The sequence below is a fragment of the Microtus oregoni genome, unplaced genomic scaffold (assembly GCF_018167655.1).
Source record: "Microtus oregoni isolate MIOR12 unplaced genomic scaffold, Mior012 000020F_ref0000438, whole genome shotgun sequence".
Taxonomy (NCBI): domain Eukaryota; kingdom Metazoa; phylum Chordata; class Mammalia; order Rodentia; family Cricetidae; genus Microtus; species Microtus oregoni.
In genome coordinates this window covers 9,168,657-9,195,595 of record NW_024543079.1, presented here as the reverse complement: position 1 = coordinate 9,195,595, position 26,939 = coordinate 9,168,657, and the positions used below count along the sequence as shown (strand labels likewise).

At 39.0% G+C, this 26,939-nt stretch overlaps 1 protein-coding gene across 1 annotated transcript in view; it reads left to right on the top strand.

Annotated features, from left to right (window-relative positions):
- The window catches only part of Top1 (DNA topoisomerase I), an 83,942-nt gene extending 57,426 nt beyond the window's left edge, over positions 1-26,516 (top strand). Inside the window, exons 9-21 of the mRNA XM_041670288.1 lie at positions 394-509; positions 5,143-5,264; positions 6,021-6,143; positions 8,801-8,988; positions 9,241-9,385; positions 16,663-16,806; positions 17,697-17,882; positions 18,718-18,786; positions 19,339-19,453; positions 21,178-21,305; positions 24,328-24,422; positions 24,716-24,865; positions 25,203-26,516. Coding sequence (XP_041526222.1) covers positions 394-509; positions 5,143-5,264; positions 6,021-6,143; positions 8,801-8,988; positions 9,241-9,385; positions 16,663-16,806; positions 17,697-17,882; positions 18,718-18,786; positions 19,339-19,453; positions 21,178-21,305; positions 24,328-24,422; positions 24,716-24,865; positions 25,203-25,305 — 1,684 coding nt within the window. The 3' untranslated portion in view covers positions 25,306-26,516. The remainder of the gene's footprint in view (positions 1-393; positions 510-5,142; positions 5,265-6,020; positions 6,144-8,800; positions 8,989-9,240; positions 9,386-16,662; positions 16,807-17,696; positions 17,883-18,717; positions 18,787-19,338; positions 19,454-21,177; positions 21,306-24,327; positions 24,423-24,715; positions 24,866-25,202) is intronic.
- Positions 26,517-26,939: the final 423 nt, after the last annotated feature.

The window sequence follows — 26,939 nt, the reverse complement described above, 5'->3', positions numbered from 1 at the left end:
ATCCTGCCTGCCTGTGTTTTGTAATTTTCCCTAAACTTTCACCTGCATTTCATTAGTATAGTAATGCCTCCTTTGCGTATACCACTGTGGCATATTGTTAGAGTACCATGGTAGAACAGTTATCCCCATTTTCATATTCACTAGTTATTACTGGGCTCTTTGAATGATGGTCTTTATATCTACTATCTTTGTACTGAAACTGTTAAATGAAATAGTCACCACATTCTTTCATCAAGCTTGAAATTGTTGCCTTTTCAGTAAGAAGCAGGTTATTCTTATCCAGCCTTTGAATGAGTACCATCAGTTGCTTAATTATTTTAGCATTTGATAGGTAAGAATCTTTTTTATTACATAAAGGGATCACTTAATAATTTTGTGCCTTGTCTTTGAAAGGTGGGAGGAAGAACGCTATCCTGAAGGCATCAAGTGGAAATTTTTAGAACATAAAGGGCCTGTCTTTGCTCCACCATATGAGCCTCTCCCAGAGGGTGTCAAGTTTTACTATGATGGTGAGTTATTTCAGGTCGTTTGAATTTTGACTAAGAGTTTGCTTCAGTTGGGATAGAAAGTGAAGGCGCCACCTCTGCTGGACAGTCCTATGTAGTTGCTTCACTTTATTGACCTTGTGTGGTTTGGGAAAGGAACCTTGGGTGCTTAATTCATAAGGGCCCATTTGCTGCTTAAAAAAAATACCATAAGTAAAGGGGCTATTGGTATCTTATCTGTAATCCTAAAAGGTTTATCTTTGGGGCTCATAGCCAGCCTATTGTCAGCTCATGGAAGGTTTTATCGGAACTCAGTTTCTAGGAAGCAGTAAAGCTGTTCTGTTCTGAGGATTTGTTAGAAAAGCCTTACTCAAATACTAGCATTTTATTTTGGTGATAATAATATATACCAATAAATTGCTTATCATTAGAAATAGTATTTGACAAAGGATTTAGCTGCCTTCATTCAGCCTGTAGATAGACATCATAAACTGTATCACTCACTATGTAATGTAACACTGTCTTCAATGGGTGAATTTTAAAGGAATGTTCTGCCTAGGTCTCTTGTTTTTGTTTATTTACTTTTATTTTTATTTATTTATTTGTTTGTTTGTTTATTTTGAGACATTTTCTAACTACAGAGCTCTACCTGGTTTTGAACTTGCTAAGGTAGATCAGCTGGCCTTGAATTCAGTTCATCGACCTGCCTCTGCTCCTAGGCACGTGCCACTTGGTCTATTTGGTTTTCTTGGAACTTTCCAAATTGGCTGAGAGTTATATCATCTGTGTTTTTGTCCTTAAGATGAGAGATTTGAGAGTAGTCTTTCACAAACCTTTTACTGACAGTGTACTAACAGTTGATGATATCCAACTCACCCCTTCATTTCAAAAGTTCTGTCCAGGGATGCTAGAGTCTTGTTTCTCAAACCCTACGTATGCTTAAGATTCACTAAGTATCTCTGGTCCCCTTTAATAAATGAGGGGTAGGACAGGGTGCTTCTGAACCAAATAGTCTCTTTGCCAATCTGGAGAAACACTGGACAGGATAGTTACTAAGAAGTACCTCTGACAAGCACTTAGTTATTTAGAATGTCTTTGTTCATCAGCACTGCTTCAGGACTGTGGATGCCTGTGGGTTTAGGATAGAATAGGCTTATTAGCATCCAACATTTGAAATCTGGATATCAGAAAAGTTTTTTAAAATTTAAATTACAACATGACACTACAAAATGAAATGTTTAGGATCACCAAGATGGCTCCATAAGGCCACTTGCTGTGAAGCTTGATGACCTCAGTTTAGTCCCTAGTGTCCACATGGTGAAAGAAGCAAGCAATTCCTGCATGTTGTTAGTGACCACCACATTGTGTGTGTGCGCGCACACACACACACACTAAATAAATACGTGCAACTTAAAAGAAAAGTGAAACTTGTGTGCTCCATATCATTAAAGATTATGTGACATTACTTTAGGATTTAAAACAATGTATGAAACAAATTTGTTATAAACCTGGGTCTCATCCTCAACATAACTCATTTCTTTCTTTCTCTCTTTTTTTTCTTTTTTTCCTTTCTTTCTTATTTATTTATTTATTTATTTATCTATTTATTTATTTATTTATTTTTGAGACAGGGTCTCACTACATAGCCTTGGCTGGCCTTGAGCTCAGAGGTCTACCTGTCTCTACCTCCTGAGTGCTGGAATTAAGATGTGCATCATCATGCCCAGCCTGATACTTCATTTCTTTACACACACATACCCCACATCAAGCACCACAAAATCTGGATGGGGAAGGGGGAGAAGTGAAAGCCTAAATACTTTTGGTTTCAGATGTTTCCGATGAGGGATGTTCAACTAGTTTTGACCATAGGGCTCATTCTGTACATCAGGAAAATGAATATGCTTGTATTCAGACACTCAAATCCTATCAATAGATAGAAACTACTAATTCAAACTATTTAAGAAGTTGACAGCATAAAACACTTCATGGTCTGACTGCAAAACAGTTTGATCAAAAAGTACAAGATAACCTACATACTGGGTGATTCCTGGAGACTCTTATAAAAATAGTTGAACTTCTTGATGAGAACATAAAATCTAAGGCCTTGGGAAAGACAATTGCTGGTATTTTGTAACCTGTCTGGGCTTATTAGCTTTAGAAAGCTGAGCTGGAAAAGCCACACTGTGAAAGTCAAGGTGATGAAGGATGGATACTAGATCCTTTCTCTTGGGGTTTCTCTTACTTTTCAGTATAGGAAACTAAGGCCCGGAAAAGCACATTGTTGGCTATGGTTCATTCCTCCATTTTCCTAGCCCTCCACTATAGGAACACTGGTGTTTTCTCTGTTGGTTCTCCTGGTATTTCCTCCCTGTGGCTGTAAAACTCCTAATTGACTTGTTAATCCAAGCTGATAAGTAAGTACTGGTAGACAGGACCTGGTTGCTGAAACACAGAATGGCAGCCTCAGCTCTGAACCTTCACTGACAGCTGACTCAGCAGTTTCTGTTTCCAGGCTTTCAGCTTCCTTCACAGAGTACTATTGCTGGAAACTTATACTGTAGGAGCGCTTGTTTAATCTTTCCACAGCCTGTTTACAACAAAAAAGAGTCATAGTAGTGACTTTATTGGGACAAACCCAGTGAAATAGTTCCAAAGATACCCTCATCCCCAAAATAAAAACATTATTGAATATTTAGTTTATGTGAAACATATCAGGGAACTCATTAATTTAAATTTGTTCCTATCTATTTTTGTTTTGAGACAGTGGTTCTATAGCCTAGACTAGCTTCAAACACACAATCCTCCTGTCTCAGCCTTTTGAATGGTACAGTTATAAGCCAGTGCCACCTTGGCTTCATTATTTTTTTCTTTATATTTGAAACATGTTGCAGTTTTGGTAGCAACTCTAATTCATACCTGAGGGTGGGGTGGGGGAGGAGCAGAAACCTCTTCCTCAAAGTCTTTTTTCAAAACAGAAGCTTGAAGGACCGAGGAGGAACTACACCACCTATTGGCCTTTTAAATTACGTCTTCTAAGCTGATCCTCCGCTACAACACAAGTTTCAGTTTTGTCCTGTATTCCCGGTGTTCCTACAGCCAGGAAGAGCTCTTCCAGCCATTATAAGATAAGATGTCTTCTGAACTGTACAAGGAGTAGGCTTCTGGTTAACTTTCAGATTTTTGTAATGAATGTGAATACTTTTGAATTATTAGTACTTACATAATTGTAAATACGTGGGATTATATTTAATCTCATTTAGAATGCAGCCAAATGTTATTGTACTTCTTTATAGCATTATAAAGTTTGTTTTGTTTTTGTTTTTAAAGAAAAGATAGAAATTGGCCCTAGGAATACAATATTCTCTTTGAATATTTGATAGGTTAAACTCGTACTTTCCTTTCGCTGGTGGTTATGATCTAAGATACACAAAACCTATGCCTCCTCCAAAATTCCCTTATTAGTTTAGTGGCTTTCCTTATGAACACAGGGGCTTTTTAAGAGCAGTTTTTACATATACTTATATGCTGCCCAGACCCAGCCATACCTTGTGCTGTGGATTGTTTGGGATTTTCTGAAAGAGGTGGGTTCCTGGTGCTGTTCCCAGTGTTTCAGTTGCAATGTATTTCACTCTATGTGTACACTAGTGTTGCAAAAGTGCCATTTCTGGCTAGGAGGATGAGTCAGTGGGTAAAGTACTTGCTGTTCAAGCCTAATGACCTAAGGTTGTTCTCTTAGAACCCACATCAAAGTTGGATGAAGTAGCATGCTTGTCTGTAATTCCATCATGTCCCTATGGAGGAATGGCATGAGCTTTTGTGCCAGTTATGGATAATGTAGCAGTGAACCAGAGTGACCTTATTACAAAAATAAGATGGAAGGCAAGGTTCTGACCCCACATGGGCACTGTTGCACACATACATACACACAGGCACGCACGCACACATGCGCACACACACACAATACAGTTTTTGATTCTAGGTCTAGGATTGAGGCCTCTCAAACTTGTTATAATAACAAACTTGTGTGTGATGCTTTTGGTCTGTGAACCATACTTTATGTAGCAAGGTTCTAGAGGAAGGTCTTATTTAGTTTTTTTTTTTGTTTTGTTTTGTTTTTTAATGTGGGAAATCTAGGCTTGCCTGCTATGAATATATATTTTTATTCATATTCCACCCACGTTACTTTGAAGAAGAAAGATGCCTATTTCTTTCCCCCACAATTCCTTTCTTCCACTCCCTGCCCCTATCCTTTCCTCCCCTTCTTGAACAGAGGCTGCTTAGCTTAGCAGTGGCAGGAGTCCTTCTGAGGATTTGATTTTTAAAAACCATTGAAGAGGTGTAAAGGACCCTTCTTGCTGAAAGGAAAAGGAAGAGTGGCTGGGCCTTCCCCAGGTCATCCCTGCCTGAGCAGGCACCTGGGAACAATTACCTGGCATAGTCTCCAAAAAAAGACCCAGGTAAATATCTACTAAAGAGAAGGAGAAATTTTATAAGTAGATATATAACAGTATGTTGCTCTGTTGTTGTTATAATTATGTATCAGCAGACCTTTGTACACTTTGGAGAGGTAAGCCATCAGTAAAGATGTCTCCAGTATTCAGTACACATAGAATATGAATGATGTTCCTCACTGATTTGAATCATTTTCTTCCTTTAGGTAAAGTTATGAAGCTGAGTCCCAAAGCAGAAGAAGTAGCTACATTCTTTGCAAAAATGCTTGACCATGAATATACTACTAAGGAAATATTCAGAAAAAATTTCTTTAAAGATTGGAGAAAGGTATTATGGCCCATGTGTTCATATCTTAATAGTTCACAAAAGTGCTGACTGGGAGGTAAAGCCCATGCATTAATATTTTAATAGCTTGTTTTTTTCTTTTTTTAAAAAAAAGCAAACTATAGTTTAATCAATCTTTTTTTGAATTTTATTATAGTAAAAGATGTATGTCTAAATGTTTTTCTTCTCAGCTTTCATGTGACACAGGAAGGAGAATTGATCAGATGGTTAAAAAGAAAACCCCGATTCTAGCTGAACAAAGGACAGTTTGTTTTTGCAGGGATTGTCCTGTGCTGTCTCTGCACAGGAATAATCTGACCTCATATTCCATTTTAATTCATATTGGCTCTACTTATACTGTTAGCCTAGGTAAAAATTGCATTGTCTCCACTTGGATAATGTAAACAAGCTGAGTTAAATTTTACCAACTAAGGCTCTCTAAAGCCAGATTTAATAAGAACAGGAGTAGTAGTTCTACAGGAAAATAAGAAAAAGTGTTTCTCTCATTCCTAAAGTAGCTTATTAATGTGTTTCTAAGGTTTGTATTTTTGTCAAGAATCCCCCTCAAAAATGAGTAGTTTTTCTCCATGATAAGTCACTTAAAATATTTTTATATTAAAAGAATACAGTTTATAACAGAACAACTCTCCAGTCCCCCCGCCCCCAAGAAAAAAACACCTTACCAAGATTGGCTACCTTTCTAGACATCTAGAAATAGGAGAACTTATCAATATATTTATATTCTTTTTATTTAACTAGGAAATGACTAATGACGAGAAAAATACGATTACCAACCTAAGCAAATGCGACTTCACACAAATGAGCCAGTATTTCAAAGCCCAGTCGGAAGCTCGGAAGCAGATGAGCAAGGAAGAAAAACTGGTATGATAGAATGTATTAAACTAGAAAATTTTGAATAGTAATTACTTGTCTAATTTTATTGATTCTTGTGGCATAACATTAATTTCGTTAATGTTATTTTTGTGTTAAAGATTCACTTAGTAAAGTCTATGATTTTTTAATTTAGAATGAGCTTTGTGAGTACTTCAGTAACAATAACTTTACTGCTGTAGCATTTAAGTCTGAGGAGCCATGTTCCTCAGCAGCTACAGGTACTCAGGTTTAAGACACATGAAATAATACTGACCATGTGCCTACCCATTGTATTGAGATATTTTCCTTTGGTATCTATCCACTATTGTCCATCTCCGTTCCCCAGTGTTGGTTACACTTATTATGAAAGGTCCTTTAGTATCTAATGTGTGTGCTCTCTGCGAGCCACCTGTTTTCATAAACAGATGCGGCTATTTTCATATTCTGAGTAGTTGGAACAAACAATATAGCCTTCAATCTTAAAATATTTTCTATTTAGAAAAAGTTGCCAAGCCCTAATTTAGAGAAATCTTAAGGTAGGTTTTATGCCTAACCAGCATCCAGAAGTTAAGAATTTCAAAGAGATTTTTGTACTTTATGGTGTTGTAGTCTTGGCATTTTAAAGGACTTGTAATTTAAGTAACTTAATATTATTTTGGTCCATTCTTTTAGATTATTGAGTTCCTCTAAATGGCAACTATCTAGCTGTGTTGATACATACCTTTAATACCATTTCCCATTTTTCATTTTAGGTTCGTTTTATCTGTTGTTTTCCAAGTCACTGAAATTTGGTCTATTATTTACTTAGGGAAATTTTAAGTTTTTAGTTGTATTTTAATGCATGCATGTGTATGTTGTTACACTTGGTGACCAGTTGTCAGATTGCCTAGAGCTGTTACATGAGGTTATGAGCTGCCCAGCATGGGTGCTAGAACTACCTTAACCATGGAGCCATTTCTACAGCACCAGTGTTTTTAAATATAAAGTTTACTTTGGACCTTGCTCTTGGAATACTAGTCCAAATAACAACACTGTTATAAACATTGCCTTGTCTAGGCCCCTGGCAAGGTTACTTGGCCAGTAAGTCGAGCAGGGCTTGGTTATTGAATCACTACATGGAATTGAATGAATGGGCCATGATGTTGAACTCTTATAATCTCAGAACTGGGAAGACGTAAGCCAGGAGGATCAAGAGTTTAAGAAAAGCAAGGCCCTGTCTAATAGCCAAAAATAGTAACTAGGCAGTGTTGACAGAGGTCCCTGGACACCACCTAGAAGCATGCTGTTGGGTATTCTTAAAACACTATTTAAGTGTTTTGTGGTGGGAGGGGCCTCTTAATGGGGCTGCAAAGTTTTTTCAACTAAAGCTGAGTCAGGAAGTCTCTCTTAAATGAGACACACTTGCCTCTAGCAAAGAGAGCTCACCTGAGAAAATGTTGCTACCAAGAAGCCGTGCTTAACTCTGTTCTTTTGTGTCTAGGATTATTTCCCAAGCTCTCTCAAATTTTATGTGGATTATAGTTGCCCCACTTTGGGTGCCTTTTTTTTTTTTTTTTTTTTTTGACAGAGGTTTCTGTCCTGCAACTCTTCAGTCCCAAAGAAATACACAGAGGTCTGCATTAATCATAAACTGGTTGGCCTATTAGCTTAGGCTTCTTACTAAGTCTTACATCCTACATTAACCTATAATTCTTGTGTGTGTCAGCGTGTGGCTTGCTACCTTTTATTAGTGAGTCTTCCTCTGTGTCTGGGTTAAGACTGCAAACTGAGTCAGTCTTTCCTCTTCCCAGAATTCTCAGATTCTCGTTGCCCTGCCTATACTTCTGCCTGGCTACTGACCAATCAACATTTTATTAAAACAATACAAGTGACAGGATACAAGATTTATTTATTTACTATATATACATTATTCAGCCGGCATGTCAGAAGAGGGCACCAGATCTCATCATGGATTGGTTGTGAGCCACCATGTGGTTGCTGGGAATTGAGCTCAAGACTTCTGGAAGAATAGCCAGTGCTCTCAACCTCTGAGCCATCTCTCTAACCCCCACAGTATTAATTTTTAAGGTTAACATTTAAAAATATCTGGGTAGAACTGGGACTGCAGCAACTCATTTGCCTGAAGGTGGCTTGCATGAAGCCCTGGCTCCCAGAACTGCATAAAACCATGCATGGTGGTAGTACATTTCTATAATAGCAATCAATCCTTGGGAAGTGGAGACTAGAAAATCAGAAATTTAAGATCATTTTAAGTTGTAGAGAGTTTGAAGATATCCTGGGATACATGATGCATGAGACCATGTTTTTAAAACTAAGTTGAATTGAAAATAAGTGACATTCATAGGTCTGTACCCTTTACAATAGAAGACCAAGGGTTGATGCTGTAGCTCAATGATAGAGTACTTATCTGGTATACATTAGATTTAGTTCAGCAGTACTACAAAAGCCCCAAGTGAGAACCTGTGTAAAGTCATTTATTCTCAGTAGATCTTTTGGCAATTTATTATGTATAAGTTTAAGATCCAATAGACATTTTCCTTTATTTGAGTTTATTTCTGAGCAAATTTTGGTCTTTACCTCTTGGTCTTTCTCTCACAAGAGATAAAGTTAAGTAAGTTTTAGCAGGCAGGAGTTTAAAATAAAGTACTTCCTTGCTCTTATTTCAGAAAATCAAAGAAGAAAATGAAAAATTATTGAAAGAATATGGCTTTTGTGTTATGGATAATCATAGAGAACGGATTGCCAACTTCAAGATAGAGCCTCCAGGGCTTTTCCGTGGCCGGGGTAACCATCCCAAGATGGGCATGCTGAAGAGAAGGATCATGCCTGAGGACATCATTATCAACTGTAGCAAGTGAGCACAAAGGTTCATCTTTAGGGGTAGACTTGAGATGCAGAGCTTTTTCCTCAAAGCTGGTGGTTGGGGCTATGAAAAGAGCTTTTTATGTTTCCATGGGTAGATTTCCAAGTTTTTGTTCAGAATTGCGACGGGTGGGAGGTGGTTGAAAATACATACTTAGCAGATAGGTCCACTTCTGGTTATGAAAAGGGACATGGTTTGTCACTTTTCATTTTATTTACCTAGTCTACATGGTTATTTTCACAGAGATGCCAAGGTTCCTTCTCCTCCTCCAGGACATAAATGGAAAGAAGTCCGACATGATAACAAGGTTACTTGGCTGGTCTCCTGGACAGAGAATATCCAGGGTTCTATTAAATACATCATGCTGAATCCCAGTTCACGAATCAAGGTAAGCATAACTATAGGCTACACCTTGGTGGGGCTGATAATCTCTTTCTTTTTTTTATTGCCTTGCAGTGTGCTTTTACAAATTTAAAACTTTAACAAGTTCAAAACTTAGACCTTCTGCCTGGCAGTGGTGGCACATGCCTTTAATCCCAGCACTTGGAAGGAGAGGCGGGTCTCTGTGAGTTCAAGGCCAGCCTGGCAGCCATGCAAGTTTCAGGACAGCCGGGACTGTTACAACAGAGAAACCCTGTCTTGAAATACCCTTCTTCCCAATCCTCCCCCCCCCCCCAAAAAAAAAAAATTAAAAACTAAACAAACCTCATCTCATTCCCTCAAAGGAGGCAAGTGCTTTCATGGTTATCATTACCTGCTAACCTCCCAAAGATGTTTCCGTTTGTGTCCTATTGTATTTATGGTAATAGCAATTGTGCAGATGCATCTCTTGCATTCACAGTTACTGCTTACTGTCTGGTAGTCAGGATGTGAGAAGTGCAGGAATTTTCTATGAATGTAGATACAAGCTATAAAACCTAGAGTCTTATATATTGGCTTTCTAAGGTCTCACGTGAATAAGTTCCTTTAAGAACAGATGTGATTTCTTGTATTAAAAGCCCACCATATATTATCTTACACACTCGTGGTGTTTTTAATTATTAGATTTATTGAAAGGGACTGTCTTGCTCTCTTGTTAGCTAACTAGCTATATGCTCTGAAGAGTTCTACAAGCTTCCTCCATTAGACATTGTGGAAATGTGAATTACAACTAAAAGAGCAAAAAGCTATGTAGATAGATGTATACTTTCTAGCTTACACCCTGTGGTCTGATATATGTCTCTACTTTCTTATTAAAAAATACCACCTGGGTATGCTTTTCTGGTTCTGAGTAAGTATAGAATCAAGAAGGAGAGTAGAGAAAGAAAGTTAAAAATCATGCTATTCTCCCTGTGTAATTAGCTTACAGAGCTATAGAAGTGGGTAAGCTATATAGTTTTATTCCTTGACACACTTGAAGGTTGGTGGGCAAATTGTGTAAGGATTCAGTTGTGTTAGAAGAAAGGTAACTGTTATTAATAGAGTAGTTTTTTAAAATTAAATTTATAGTTTATTTTTTATTTCATATGCACTCATTTGTGTGCATGTATGTCTGTGTGAAGGTGTAGATCACCTGAAACTGAAGTTACAGGCAGTTATGAGCTGCCATGTGGGTGCTTGGCTATGAGTTGGGGTCCTCTGGAAGAAAGAATAGCCAGTGCTTCTATCTGCTGAGCTATCTCTTGAGCCCCTAGTTGTTTTTCTTAACATCCTTAATACTCTTTTTTTTTTTTAAAGGAGGAAGTCAGATTAAAGTTAGGTGTTTAAAGAGGTCTTCTAAGCACATTGGGGTGCCTATGGACAAAAGAGGGTACATAGGGAATATGTTAATCAGAAACTGTCGAATACGGTTGGGGGAAATGGCATGATAGGTGAGACCTGACCTGAGTTAATGTCTCCATCTCCCACATAAAGCTAGGCAAAGCCAGGCATGCCTGATGATGGGAACCCACTCATCAGCCAGCTTAGCTGAGATTGTGAGTTTCAGGTTCGGTAAGAGATCCTGTCTTAATCAGGTGGAGGGGCTAAAGGGATGGCTCAGTGGCTAAGAGCACTGGGTGTTTTTTCCAGATGACTGGAGTTAAATTCCCAGCACCCACATGGCAGCTCACAACCAGTTCAGTTCCAGGGCATCTGATGCCTTCTTCCAGCCTCTGGGTACTACATGTATGTGGTACACACGCAAAATACCCATAGTACTTTTAAAAAAATAGATCTTTTAAAAATAAGGTGGAGGGTCTCTTTTTGCTTGCACAGAGATTTGTGCCTACATGCACACATGCATATATCACACACCACAATGTATATGTACTATCTACACTACAACTACTAAGTAGTGGTGGATCCATAACATCATGAATATACTAAATGTCATACACTAATAGTAAATTCTATGTATATCACCACAGGCAAAAACTTGTCAATCTATGATGAATATTATTGTAGTGTTGAAAGGCTTTTTCATGTAAGTTGATATTTAATAACCATAACAGGGTCCACTTTGTAGATGAATAAATTTAGTCTGTGGGAATTAAAAAAAAAAAAACTCCTACATCTGATAGCTGGTAACTCTGTCAGTCTTCTTGGAAAGTAATTTAGATCTCTAATCTCATGCTCTCCCATGACATCCTGCGGTTAAATTGTGGCCAGTCTTAAATAGCATGCCAAAGAAAAGACTGTGTTCTGTTCCAGGAAAAGACCCACTTAAGGACTTTGAATGGAAGGGTGTCTTAAACAGGTTACCAACTTTAGCAAGATTAGTAGGAATGACATGTAATCACAGCAATAAATATAAGCTGTGATAAATGCTGCTGAGCAGAGTAGGAATACCATTTAAGTGTATACCTCGGGGCTTGATCTTATCTCAGTTTCAGGGAAAGCTTTCCAAAAAGATAATATTTAAAATTTGATTTATGAGATGAATAGGAATTTTATTTGTCTGTGGAAAGAGAAACAAAAGGAATTAGCATTCCAGAGAGAGAATGAGACCTTCTGAAATCTCTGCCATGAGAAAGAAGGGCTCAGATGTTTGGACAGCAGTAAAAATACCCACCAGCATTGTTGGCTTAATTTGTGTAAAAAAGAGACATGAAGAAGGCCCTACAGAGGGATACAGGCTGGGACTTTAGCTCCAAGTCTTTTTTTTCCCCCTTTCTTTTTTATTCCTTCCTCTCTCTCCTTCCTTCTTCCTTCCTTCTTTCCTTCCTTCCTTCTTTTATATTTTCTTTCTTTTCTTTTTTTAAAACAATTCCTAAGTCCAAAAGGAAACTACTAACCTAGATCTTAAAGAGAAAAATAGGCTTGACTTGTGGCATAATTTATAGTTGTGACTACTCGATGAAGCCTAGATTTCACACAAACAGGAAATTAGGCCACAAGACAACTGTTGTTCTTCAGGCAAGAAACTGTAGAGACCAAGGCAGATAATGGCAATGGCAGTGGAGAAAGGGAAATAGATTCCAAATATATGGTTGTTGTGTTCTATTATAGGCAAAGATTATAATGGATTGTATTCTCACAAGAGTGAGTTCCTTGTTAGGCAAACTAGAGTACCACCTTAATTAGAGCGGAAAGCCAGCCAGTTTTACCCAGACAATAACCGGATAACTGCATAGCAAGTATTTTTTCCAGCTTTCTTAGACAGTGGCTAAGATAGTAAACTTGAGAATCACCCAGAGATTATCCCTGTCTAGATGCATGTGCCCAAGATACACTTGAGTCAACTGGGATGAGATTCCCCAAAAAAAAGTCATTATCAAAGAGGTGATGTTGTTGACCCAGGGGTGAGGTAGTGCCTCTGGCTTCTTTTTGTTTTTGTTATTTTGGGTGTTCGTTCTCGTTCTCTCTCTCTCCCTCCCTCTCTCTCTCTCTCTCCCTCCCTCCCTCCCTCCCTCCCTCCCTCTCTCTCTCTCTCTCTCTCCCCCCCTCTCTCCCTCTCTCCCTCTCCCCCTCTCCCTCCCTCTCCCTTCCTCCCTCTCCCTCTCTCCCTCCCTCCCTGCCTCCCTGCCTCCCTACCTCTCTGCCTCTGCCTCCAGAGTGCTGGGATTAAAGGTGTGCACCACCACCACCACCCGGCTGCCTCTGGCTTCTTGAACTTGTTCTCAGTCCTGTCTTAAGCTGTCTTCCCTTTAACAAAACAGCAATGTCTTCAGAGGTTGGGGTTTGATAATACCTTGAATAGTTTTTAATTTTGTGTTGCTACCCAGAGAAGCATTCTTTTCTTAAATAATTTTTTTCTTCTCTTAAACAAAGGTTCAAGCTTTAGGAGTTTTGGGGGTTGTTGTTTTAATTTATTTTTATTTTATGCATATGAGTGTTTTGCCTGCATGAATGTATGTGCGCTGTGTTGTATGCCTCGTGGCCGTGAAGTCCAGATAAAGGCCTGAACAGTAGGAACAGTGTTAAGTTACTGGAAACCAAATGTAGTTCCTCTGTAAGAGCAACAAGTGCTCTTAACCTCTGGCCATTTCTGAGTTTTATTTTTAATAAATTATTTCAACTATGTAAGAATAGATATATAATAAATTCTTGACCCTAACATCTGACATTGTCATGGCACCATATTCAATATATTCAATCACTTAATAACAAAAAGTATTCTGATATGCTGGACATTGTGGTACAAACTTTTAATCCTAGTATTTGGAAAGTCTTGGTTTTGTTGTTGTTGTTTTTCCTCTTAAATTCTGTTGGATTTCACATGGTACAGTGGATGCTACCATGCCGTGCACATAGGAATCTATGGGTGGCACTAACTATACTCACTGAGTTATCATAAAACCAAAAACTTGAAGTTGGTGGGTATGGAGGGCTTGAGGAAAAATGAGAGATAGATAAGATCATATTTCATTGTATACTTGTATGACATTTTTAAAAATACAGATGTGGCAATTCATAATAATAATAAAGCTGGGCATGGTAATGCTTGTAAACCCAGCTCTGGGGAGGTAGAGCCAGGATTCCTGGGCCTGGCTTGTCCAACAATCTGGCCTAAGTGGTGAGTTCCAGGTCAGTGAGAGACCCTATCTCAGAAACAAGCATCTGACCATGCTGAGTTTGTCTTACATTGATGGAGGAAGGTCATTGGTTAAAAAAATAAAGAAACTGCCTTGGCCCATTTTATTGGTTAGAACATAGGTGGGTGGGGTAAACAGAACAGAATGCTGGGAGGAAGAGGAAGTGAGCTCAGAGACGCCATGCTCCCCCTCTCCCAGGCAGAGGCAATAGCTCTGCTCTCTGAGGCAGACGCCCACCAGGTCAGACATGCTGAATCTTTCCTGGTAAGCGCACCTCGTGGTGCTACATAGATTATTAGAAATGGGTTAAGAGGCTGAAACTAATGGGCCAGGCAGTGTTTAAAAGAATACAGTTTGTGTGTTGTTATTTTGGGGCATAAGCTAGCCAGGTGGCCGGGGTGCCAGGGACGCAGCCCCGCCGTTCCTATTACTACATTACATGTTCAAAGTGCAGTGGCAAATGACATCTTTCTCAATACGGATTCCTATGAAGGGCTCAAAGACGAATTCAACTCACTTCCTTCTCTGCAGCCTTGACTCATCTGCCTGTTTTACTGAGTGGATAAGTATCTAGATTTATAAGAGAAAGTATGGTGATCACTGGTTTATAACTGACACTAACTAGTTTTCTCTCTATTATGGAGAGGTTGCCAACTAGGGAAAGAGGAGAGGGAGTCAAGGCTCCTGCAATAGCTGTGTTGTTTTACCAAACTGCTTTTCTACTCCACATCAGTAATCTCTCCAGCCCCAGATTCTTGTATTCTTCAGAACCTGTTTTTTCCCGTGTTAATGTCAAACTCTTTGCCTATATGGAATTTTCCTAATCTTTCTTGTTTTGACATTATTAGTCCTTGCTTGTGGGTCTGTTTTCACTCAGGATGGTAGCAGAAATCAGTTTTTTAATGATGATTTTTAAAATCTTTTAATGATAGTTATTATTTAAGAATTTCATGTATACATACAGTTTATTTGGATCACTCCCAACTTCCCACCTTCACCTATTCCATGTTAAACACACACACCTTCCTCTGAATTTCATGGCAACTCTTTTTAGTAGTAACCCACTCAGTTGAACTAGTGGTGCCCACATATGCATGGGTATGGCCTTCCACTGGGGCATGGGCAAGCTACCAGGTACCACACCTCTAAAGAAAACTAAGCACAACACCAACAGTCACCAAATGTCAGGAACTCCTCAGCTACAAGTTGGGACTTGTGTACACTTCCCTCCCCACTCCATACAGGAATGCTGACTGGCTTGATCCTGTGCAGGCAACTCACAGCTGCTGTGAGTTCTTATAGAATGGCACTACCATGTCCAGAAGACACTTTGGGCCCAGTCCTCACTAACCTGTGCCTCAAATAGTCTTTCCATCACCTTTTCCAATGCTTCCTGAACCTTGAGGTCAGAGTGTGTGATATAGAGGTCCCATTCATGGCTGAGCATCCTACAGTCATTGGTTCTCTGTACTTAAGATCATTTGCAGCCTTGGTATTAACTACATCCATATCTTGCACAAGTTTTGCTGATGAGGACCAAGAGCTGCGCTAGCCTGTGGGTATAGAAATGTGTATTTAGAAGACAGCTTTTTACCTCCATATCTATTTAGCAAAATCATGGTAGTACCTTCATGCCTCAGACATATGAGCTCCCCAGCCACAGGTTCTCGGTTAGGTTTCCAATATCAGGCATGTGAAACATTTTTACATTTTTATAACATTTCATGGGCTTTCAGATCAGACCTCAGGCTTTATGCCAAAAGCTCCAAAGAAGGAGAGAAGGTATCCCCAGAAACATTGTTTTTCTCAATCTCACCAGACCCTGCTTTTTAATATAGAAGTTAGAATCTATAACTGTTCATGGAAGTCATTGTGTTCCTTGCTAATTACATGTAGTCTTAGGTTTTTTTTTTTTTTTTTTTTTTTTGGTTTTTCGAGACAGGGTTTCTCCGTAGCTTTTGGTTCCTGTCCTGGAACTAGCTCTTGTAGACCAGGCTGGCCTCGAACTCACAGAGATCCGCCTGCCTCTGCCTCCCGAGTGCTGGGATTAAAGGCGTGCGCCACCACCGCCCGGCTTGTTTTTTTTTTTTTTTGATAGCTCCATGGAACTCAATGGCTGTCTTAAATTTATTAGAAGTCAGTGCTAGCAGAAAACTGGTATTGAATCTGAGATTCGGGAGCAAGACTGTGGTGCATGTGAGGGACTGGGAATGCGTCTGTTCTTTATGTTGACAGAAGTCAGTTTGGGGGGCTAGAGAGATGGCTCAGTGATTAAGAGCACTGGCTGTTCTTCCAGAGGTCATGAGTTCAATTCCCAACAAACACATGGTGGCTCACAAGATCTGATGCCCTTTTCTGGCCTGCAGGCATACATGTAGACAGAACACTATATACATAATAAATGAAATCTTAAGTAAGTTTGGGGGCATGGCTTGTGGGCTTCTACCAAGAGTGTGAACATTTTATAGACTCGGAAGCTTTTTTAGCAATTATACGTGGGTCTGTTGTGCTTAGTGGAAGTATAACAGGTTAAATAAATGCTCCAGACTTTCTCTTCAGTTCTGTGATTTCAGCATTGCTTTAAGCTCTGGTTATACTCTTTTATTCAGAGCTCTGAATATTCAGTATGTTATTTTACACTCTGTAAATAATCCACCTTTGGATTCTACAGGGTGAGAAAGACTGGCAGAAATACGAGACTGCTCGGCGGCTGAAGAAATGTGTGGACAAGATCCGAAATCAGTATCGGGAAGACTGGAAGTCCAAAGAGATGAAAGTTCGGCAGAGAGCTGTAGCACTGTACTTCATTGATAAGGTGGGAGCAGGTTCCTTTATCCGCATTGGACAGTTCTGTTTATAGGTATAGAGAGTATCAGCTCTGTAAGTATAGGGTCGGGAGTATTTATCTGCTGTGTGACTTATCACCAAGTCTATCCTATCCTAGTAGGAAAAGTAGATGTGGCTACAAAGAGGCATCCACAATACGTTTGCTGTTGAGTACTACTCATCTTTGTAACAGAAGGTTCTACATAAATTGAATTTTTCTTTTAGGGGGCAGTGAAGATAACTGTGATACTTTAAAACTTTTTTTACTACCCTAACCTATAATGCGAAAGTACTTATTTTATGTCAAAGTCCAACACACATATTTGTTTCTATGCAATCAGTTCAGAAATTGCACAAACCACTGCTTAACTACTAGACCTGAATTCTGATATTTCTTCTCCATTTCATTCTTTTAGAAAAAGATGATTATAACTTATAAAATTAGTTAAACAAAGTGTGATTTATTACAAATACATTTTCAAAGATAGTACTATAGAGTTCAGTTTCTTAGTACTCTTAAGTTGTTTTTCTTTTCATTTTGCACTGCTTATATTTTAACCCAAATTCTGAATTCCCACAAAATTGATAACAGTTTTAATGTGCCCAGTGGGAAAAAAATGTTCTCATTTGTTCCCTTGTTAAATTTTCTGTCTCCATTCTAAGGATACAGTAGAGAAACTTAGTCTTTGACTATCTCTGTGTCTTTCACATGAGTCACAACATTGTAGAATCTAGTTTCCAGGCTGTGCAGACTGGTGGCTTCATCCATAGAAGAATTGAGGGTTCTGGTTTAGGGTTTCCTAGAGATCATATACGGTCCATGTCTCTTCACTGATGCTTATCTCTTTCTTAACAACCCCAACCCCTTTTCCTGCGCAGCTTGCTCTGAGAGCAGGCAATGAGAAGGAGGAAGGAGAAACAGCAGACACTGTGGGTTGCTGTTCACTTAGAGTGGAACACATCAATCTACACCCAGAATTGGATGGTCAGGAATATGTGGTGGAATTTGACTTTCCTGGAAAGGACTCAATCAGATACTATAACAAAGTCCCAGTTGAGAAAAGAGTAAGTTCATGTGGTCTGTGCTCTCTGGCTTGCTTTTTTACTTATTTATTCATTCAACAAATATTTATTGAGTGCTTTTTGTATGTTCCACATTTTGCTGGGCTCTAGTGAAAATATTCTCAAAGATACTGCTTTGCTTGGTGTGTTCTCTGCCTCATTTTAGCCCCATCCTGCAACCTCTGCTACTTTTAGGAATATGCAGCCATCTCTGGAAGCAGTTTGTAACAGTCTGCAGAGAGTTAGCCCTTACAGCAAACTTAGCATAAATTGGACCCAACCACTTTAGCAATTTTAAGCACATGAGCATATCGAGTCATGCCTCACACTTGACACTTTGTGCCTTTGCTTAGCCCTAGGCCAATTTCCAACTGAATGAAGTGATAATTTTTCAATTTTCCGTTCTCTGAGCCTATCACAGTAGATCATGCTGCAGTTCCATAGACCCATGAAATAGGCATACATGCACTTATTACTCTCATCTACTAGATAACAGTGCTAAGTTATATATATATATATATAACACACACACACACATATATATAAATAAGCTAAGTCATGCAACTGGGGGAAGCATATAGTTTGAATATCAGGGAGAGTTTCTGTTTTTAGGAAGTAGACACTGGGATGTTTAGAGCTAAAGTGCTATAATACATACCCACAAATGACTCAGAACAGATACTTAGATAATTATGTAAATTTACACATACAAAGCAAGAATTTCGGTATAGTATATATGGGTGGTCACTGTGCCTTTTTCTGTTTTGCAAGTTTTTGTGACTTTAACGTTATTTCTGAAGATTTTAAGAAGAATAATAATGGGACTTACTTCTTTTAGGTTTTTAAGAACCTACAACTATTTATGGAGAACAAGCAGCCCGAGGATGATCTTTTTGATCGACTTAATGTGAGTAGACCCTGGTCTAGAGTCCCAGGCAGTCTCAGGCTCCTGAAGACGAAAGTTGCCAAAGGATGCTTGGGCTGTTATCCATTCAGGCTAGCTTGTCAGTGACATTCTATATGCCCTTCCTCCCTGGGAGCACACAATGCATCTGTAACCAGGAGCAGACACCCTCTGCTTCACATTACTACCAGAGCCTCCAGGCAGAGGCCTACTGTATTTTTTCCTCTTTTTTGCATTCTTTCATGAGATGCCCAGCTGCCTGTGCTAGAGAACTAAGACTCTCACTTGACTTCTGTACTGGGAAAGACTTATAGAAAAGAACAAATTTGTTTTGAACTGCTCAAGATTGAAGTACTTTGTAGGAAGGTATCATGCAATCTTGTATTCTGAAATTGTTTTCCTTCTTTGGCTAACTTCCTTCTTAGAGGACAGGGCAATAACTTATCAGGATGATGACAGCATGGCACAATGACTCCTGGTGCTTACTGCAAGGAAAAGTTGCGTTTGGCTTTTACCCCAATTTCAATATCCTCTGTGTTGCTTTGTCTTCTGCAGACTGGCATTCTAAATAAGCACCTTCAGGATCTCATGGAAGGTTTGACCGCTAAGGTGTTTCGTACATACAATGCGTCCATCACGCTACAACAGCAGCTTAAAGAGCTCACAGCTCGTAAGTAGTTCTGTTAGGCTGCCCCTCGGATGGTACCAGAGCTTCACTCTTCCCCTCTGACCTCTAGAAGAGGCCTAGCTATCTAAACAAAACCAGTGCCTTTCTTCCCACTCCTACCCCAAATTCTTTTTTTTTTTTTTTTTTTTTTTTTTTTTTTTCCAAATTCTTGATTTCTTGGAATGATACAAGAACTTTGCTCTAAGAATTTTTGTGTTTTCTCTGTTTCACTTAAAAGCTTACAAGGTACACACAATGCTATTAAATTGGGGATGGTAAAGTTGTCATAGTTTCCAGAAAAATATGAGAGTAAATTTTTTTTTCTGGTATTTTTGTTGTTGTTGTTGTTTTGTTTTGTTTTCTTAATAGTGTGGTACATAATAATTACTCTTAGGACCTTAGTACTTTCTTTTTTCCCCTCTTCATTTAAGATAAGTTTTCACACTGTATCTGAAGGCTTGCCATAACTCATTATGTGCTCTAGACTAGCCTTAAATAGTAAACCTACTGCCTAAAGCCTCCCCACAGTTGGAACTGTAGGCATGAGCCACCACCATTCCTGGGGCCTGGATATCCACGGTCTTCTGTAAGTGTGTCCAGTAGTCTCAGATGAGCCAGAAAAGGGTATAACTGAAAATCAATATTTTAGTGTATGATTTTTATTTATTTTTTTTTTAATTTATTTTGTGGTCATTGGTGTTTTGTCTGCATGTATGTCTGTGTGAGAATGCAGGATCCCCTGGAATTGTAGTTATGGACAGTTGCGAGCTGCCATGTGAGTTTTTGGTCCTATGGAAGAGCAGCCAGTGCTCTTAACCAGTGAGCCATCTCCCCAGTCCTAGGGTGTGATTTTTAAAAATTGCTTTAAAAAAAAAAATGAAGTCAGATCTCTAGAACTAGCATTACAAATGGCTGTGAGGCAATACCAGGGGTATTAGAAACCAAACCATGTCCTTGCAGGTCCTCTGCAAGAACATGAAGTGTATTTAACCATAGAGCCATCTCTGCAGCCTCTGTCACAATGGCTTTAACATACACAGTTTAAGATTTTTTTCATCTCATCTTTCTGTAGTCTTTTCACCCAGTACAGCATGTTCTTCAGGCTACGTTTGGATGGTAATTTGGAGACAGGGAATGAGACAAGCAGTAGAAGGGTCTGTGGCCAAATTCCTGAGTTGTTTTTTTTTTTTTTAATGTAGATTTCCTTGTGATATTAGAGACAAGCTGGGCACAGTAGTTCTAGCTGCTCAGGAGCCCAGTAGTTTAGAGACTACCTAGACTACATAGTAAGACCTGCTTACAAAATCTAGTAAGCTTAAAAAAAGAAAGTAGAGCCGGGCGGTGGTGGCGCACGCCTTTAATCCCAGTACTCGGTAGGCAGAGGCAGGCGGATCTCTGTGAGTTCGAGGACAGCCTGGTCTACAAGAGCTAGTTCCAGGACAGGCTCCAAAACCACAGAGAAACCCTGTCTCGAAAAACCAAAAAAAGAAAAAAAAAAAGAAAAAAGAAAGTAGACTTCTAAAATTCCTCTTGTGATAGGAACTCATTCAGGTTTATGTAGACATTTCCTGCTTTTGACGAAAATTTTGACCTTGTACCTTCAGGGATACTTGGTTATGATAAGTTGAAGGTTGGTACAAACATCACAAGGATGAAGTCCATAGAAGATATGTCATTTATATATTATTGGTATATAAATTGACTGTTACTCTTTTATTTCTTTACAGCTGATGAGAATGTACCAGCAAAGATTCTATCTTATAACCGTGCCAATCGAGCTGTTGCAATTCTTTGTAACCACCAGAGGGCGCCACCAAAGACCTTTGAGAAATCAATGATGAACTTGCAGTCTAAGGTATGGAGGGTTCCAAAGGTAGGATAGCAAAGGGAGTCAGTCGTGTGCAACATCTTATAAAAATGAGAGGCTTCTGGAATCTGATCTTGTGTAGGCTGGGATAACAGCAGACTAGCTTGGTTCCCTTCTGAAGAAATACCTGTTGTATAGCTAACAAGTGGAGATTATTGGATAGCATCAATACTATCTGTTAGTTTGTTTGTTTTCCTAAAATGTTTGTGCTGGGAACACAAGTTCTGTATTAGTTATTTTCTACTTTGAAGTGCTAACTTCGATGAACCCCTGAATTGCTAATTGTTGTCCCTGTTGTAGTTAAGAAAACTGGAAATAAGAGTGCAGCTTTGTGGTAGACTGCTTGTCGAGCATGGAGCACTAGGCTCCATCCCTAGCAGCACAAAAAATAAAGTCTTATGCTCTAGCCAAGATGGAGACACCCCAGTGGTGTAGCCTACCTATGCTTGTCTACCTCACATGAAACCCTCGGTTTAGTCCCTAAGGTATAAGCAGGGGAAGGGAAAGTTAACTCTTTCCTATCAGATTGTTTCAAGTTTAAAAGATGGTCAAGCAATGGTGTTTAATTCCCCTCTAATCCTAGCACAGATGTTTACATCTGTTAAATTCAGATCTGACTGTGTCAGGGTTGTGCCCTATAGGGAGAGACTGATAAAAACAGGTTGATGTTGGTTCCACTGTCGTGCAGCTCTCCTTCCTCTCTCTTATCATTGGCTGCTTAACTCTGCATCTGAACTCCCTCACCCAAAATGAAAATTTGCAGATACTTCATGATGAAACAGTTGCACGTGGAAACCAGTTATATTAAAACACAGTTTGTGGCACAGGAATTAAGATCTTTATTTAAGGTCTTGAGGTAGTCCTAATAATTACTATACAGTCTAAGATAGTAATAAATAAAAATGATATTTCAAGATTTCTATAACACTGTAATGTATAATAGGAAACTATTCAACATCTGTTGTTAATAGTCACAGGATAAGTTATATTTCTTTGAGTTCTTGCCTTAAAGAGGAAATAATAAAAGTCAGCTAGAGAGTAGCTGAAGTACAGATAAAATTTTTTTTCCACCCAAGTTTATGGAATTCTGTACTTGAACAACTCAGTTTTACGAAACTGCTTTGTAGTAAAACTTAATCCACATTTCAGAAAATTTTTTCTCTATTAATATTTTTATGATGTCTATAAATCTAAAGACAAAATCTAGAGGCTTTGCTGCAGCTGCCTGAAGGGAATCTTCATATCCACAGTGAGTGAATACAGATCACAGAGCTCTCTAGTCTATGTACAGGGTTAGCAAGCCAAGAACCCCACCGACTGCTGTCTTAGCATTTACCTTTGCTTTGCCCTTCTGTTAAACGGAGATCCTCTGATACTGCTTACTCCTTAGGTTGGCATTCTAAGCTCAGACTAAAGCCTGAGTACTGGAGTGCCGTTTACCCAGTTTAGGAGACCCTTCTTGGATCATTTGTTGCTCTTACTCTGGAACCCCGTTTGAGCAGCTCAGAATGTCTGACAAACAAGCCCGCCAAGCCTCGGAACCTTTGCCTATGTACCCACAAAGCAAACACACGCTCCATTGCCTAGTGAATCAATGGCGTCTTTGATGCTTAGAGAATTTGACCTAGCTAGCCGGTTTAGCGTTCACAGAAATGGTGGGGACTGTGGTCTGCTGCATTTCTAACCTGAGAAGCGTCTGGTTAGTGGTAGCTATTATGCTTTCGTGTGCACAGTCAGTTCCAGTAACTTAAACGACATAGATGTTGGAAGGAAGCCACTAACAGTAAAACATATTTAATGATTCTCTCACAATGGTGCACTGTTTCTAATCTTAGGCTGCATTTTATGTGGGTTTGGTTTTTGTTTTTGCGGGGGATGAGGGGTTGTTTGTCTAACAAATTTTAGGCTCAGTCAACAATAATCCAGTGTGTGTCAATCAACATGTATTACTCAGGGATATTCTCTTGACCTCACAGGTCATCAGGGTGATCACAGGAATGAGACTTTTTTGGAACCCAGCAGCACAACTCACTAGCTTTAGCTTTAGTATCCTAGTATTGCCTACTGCTGTTTCTAAGCAACATCCAAAGTAGAACTTAGCTTTTCAAGGATTCCAACAAGCAAGAAAGGATGAAAAATGTTCTGGCTTTTCTTTATAGATATGGATTCCATAAGATTACCTTTGTGGAGGAAAAATCTGCAATTGATGTTTTTCACATCTCTCTTATTGAGTGACTAATTTTCTTCTCAGTTTAGACTCCTCTACTTTCTAAAACAGAAAGTCGAGGCGAAGCCATTTCTAATTAATGCTATTTGCCTTTTTTTATTATTATTTTCCTAGATATTCTCTTTAGTACATCCTTTTTCTCAAAGCTGGCAGTTCTTTCCCAGAGTTGATAAATGTGAGAAATGATCAATGCTTCCTTAGTAGATAATGAGAATCCAGTCTCAATATTGAGTTTCTCCTACAGTATTCTTAAAAGGGATGCTAAAGGCCAGATATTGCAACCCACACCTATAATCCAAGCATTTGAGAGTCAGAATCAGGCAAATCTCTGTGAGTTCAAGGCCAATTTAGTCTTGAGTTCCATAATGAGTTCCAGGATGGCCAAGACTACATATTGAGACCCTGTTTGTTTTTTGAGATTAATAGACTAACAACAAAGAAATACTAATGCCTGGCACAGGATTCATTTGATAATAGCTGTCATCTGGGCCCTCCTCTGTTCTCTAAAGCTGCGTGTTTCCCTGAAAGATTGCAACCAGATTTCCAGATTACTTTTATAGAACTTCACATTGTTTAAAGTTCACTGAAGAACATAAATGAGTAGCAGACAGCAGCTGGGTTGTTTTCTGTGGTCACTGTCCATCCCTTGCCCTCATAAATCCACCCCTGTATTTATACTTGAAAACACTGACAAATCCCAGGTTTTACATTCTAAGATGGAGCCCTTATTTTCCCTCTCTGGCTCATTTTATTCCTAACTTTACTGCTATTTTTTCTGCCTAGATTGATGCCAAGAAAGACCAGCTAGCAGATGCTCGAAGGGACCTGAAAAGTGCTAAGGCTGATGCCAAAGTCATGAAAGATGCAAAGACCAAGAAGTATGTATCTGATACTGTACCAAGGGCTGGCTAAGAAACAACAGTTGGCCTCATAATATAGAGGCCTGGGTGTCCCAGCTCACCTACCTTATTATAGCTATCTTTGATCTCACAATCCTCTTAGCTTCCCAGGCTAAACCACTATACTGAGCTGTTTTGTTTTGTTTTGTTTTTTTCCCAAGGATTTCTTGGGAAACTTTTCCATGCTTTTTCTCCTTTAGTGGCATGCGAGGACACAGTCTTGTTCTTATTCAGAGGTCAGTCTTAATGTATAATGAATGCCATTCTTCCAGGGTTGTAGAATCAAAAAAGAAGGCTGTACAGAGACTAGAAGAGCAGCTGATGAAGCTGGAAGTTCAAGCCACAGATCGAGAAGAGAATAAACAAATTGCCTTGGGAACTTCCAAACTCAATTATCTGGACCCTAGGATCACAGTGGCTTGGTAAGCATTAGGCCTGTGCAAAGCTCTTGCTGTTGCTTAAGGAAGGAAAGGTCTCTTGAGAGTATTGCCAGCTTCCTCATGCCATGTCTCAGCTGCACACTTCTGGGAGAGCCACTGTTTACCTTCTCTCCATGGTTGTTGTTTAAAGTCTACCTTTTTGGTTTATATATCTGTAGTAACACCTACTTTAGAGATCTCTGTTGAGATTAAATGGGGTGATGAAATAAAGTACTTTGAATATTTTTGGTGTACCAGAAAACCCTAGACTGCTGCTGTAGGCTGTTATTAAGGTACACTAATCTCCTTTCTCATCTCTACCTTTGTTTATTTTTTGCAGGTGTAAGAAGTGGGGGGTCCCAATTGAGAAGATTTACAACAAAACCCAGAGGGAGAAGTTTGCTTGGGCCATTGATATGACGGATGAGGACTACGAGTTTTGACCAGTCTTGCCAGGGGTTCTATGAAAAGGGACAGTGTGGTTTGAGGAAGATGGATAAACTGAGCCTCACTTGCCCTCACACCTGAGGGAGAGGCTGCAAGTCTTAACAAACCAACATCTTTGCAAAAAGATAGACCTGGAGATATTATAAGGGAGAGCTGAGCCAGTTGTCCTATGGACAACTTATTTAAAAATATTTCAGATATCAAAATTCTAGCTGTTTGATTTGTTTTGAATTTTATTTTTATTTTCAAGAGAACAAGTGAATGGGAATTTGTCAGCATCCTGCCAAGCAAATTAAGTTTTGCTGCAATGTTTGGATTCTCTCAGCTACTGTATGCACAGTCATTATATTGGTGCGTTTTTACAGTTAGGGTTTTGCAATAACTTCTATATTTTAATAGAAACAAATTCCTAAACTCCCTTCTCTTCCCTATTTCAGGAATTTAAAATTAAGTAGAACAAATCAAAAACCCAGCGCACCTATTAGAGTTGTCATTCTATTGTCATGGGAATCAGTTTTCATTAAACTTGAAACAGTGTGACATCGGCAGTATTTTGGTTCAGACACCTATTCACAGAAAAGCATGATGGGAAAATATTTCCTGACTTGAGTGTTCCTTTTTAAATGTGAATTTTTATTTCTTTTTAATTATTTTAAAATATTTAAGCCTTCTTCTTGATCTTAAAGATCGTGTAGCTTGGGGTGGGGAGGGATAAAGGGCGAGTGAGTCTAAGGATAATGAAATAATCAGTGACTGAAACCATTTTCCCATCATTTTTTTGTTTGGAGCATTCTTTGTACCCTTTAAGAGATCCATCTTTTTCTTTGGAAACCCCAGTCTTTCATGTGAGAGATTTTGTTGTCTAAAAACTTCCACAGGTCAATAAATTTAGAGGAAAATGAGCATTTGGTCCAAGAAAAACAGAAACAAGCAAAAACAAAAAAAAAAAAGTAAAAATAATCAAGGTTTTAGGGCTTTTATTTTTTCTTTTGTAATTGTGTAAAAAAAAAAGGGGGAAACATAAAAAGCAAAATTTTAATGTGAAGACATTTTTTGCTATAATCATTAGTTTTAGAGGCATTGTTAGTTTAGTGTATGTGCAGAGTCCATTTCCTCATCTTTCCTCAAGTATCTTCTATTTTTATCATGAATTCCCTTTTAATCAACTGTAGGTTATTTAAAATAAACTCCTACAACTTAACGGAAACTTAGCGTCTGCCTCTTTGTGAATGAGGCCCCAGGCCAGAATGAAGGCTCAGGGGGCTGGGATTTAGTGCAGTACATGATCTGCTCATTCAGGTCAGCAAGGGTAGGCAGGTCTCTCCCAGGGAAAGATGGATAGGGGGCTTGACATGGAAGTCATCTGTCCTAATGTGGAATGAGAGTATCAAAGTCTCTTTCCATAAAGACAGGCCTAGAAAGCAAGGGAAGGTACAATACAACCTTTAAGAATCACAGGAGCCCAGTGTGAGCAGTGCCTATTGAGCAAGACAAGACCATGTTTATTTGGGAAACAATTATAGAGAGCTTTCTACTGGACAGAAGCAGAAGGTTGCTTAAGGTTTGCTTGTATGATGAAGCCTCCAGTCAGCACTAAGGTCAGGCCTGTCAGCACTGAGTACCAGATATC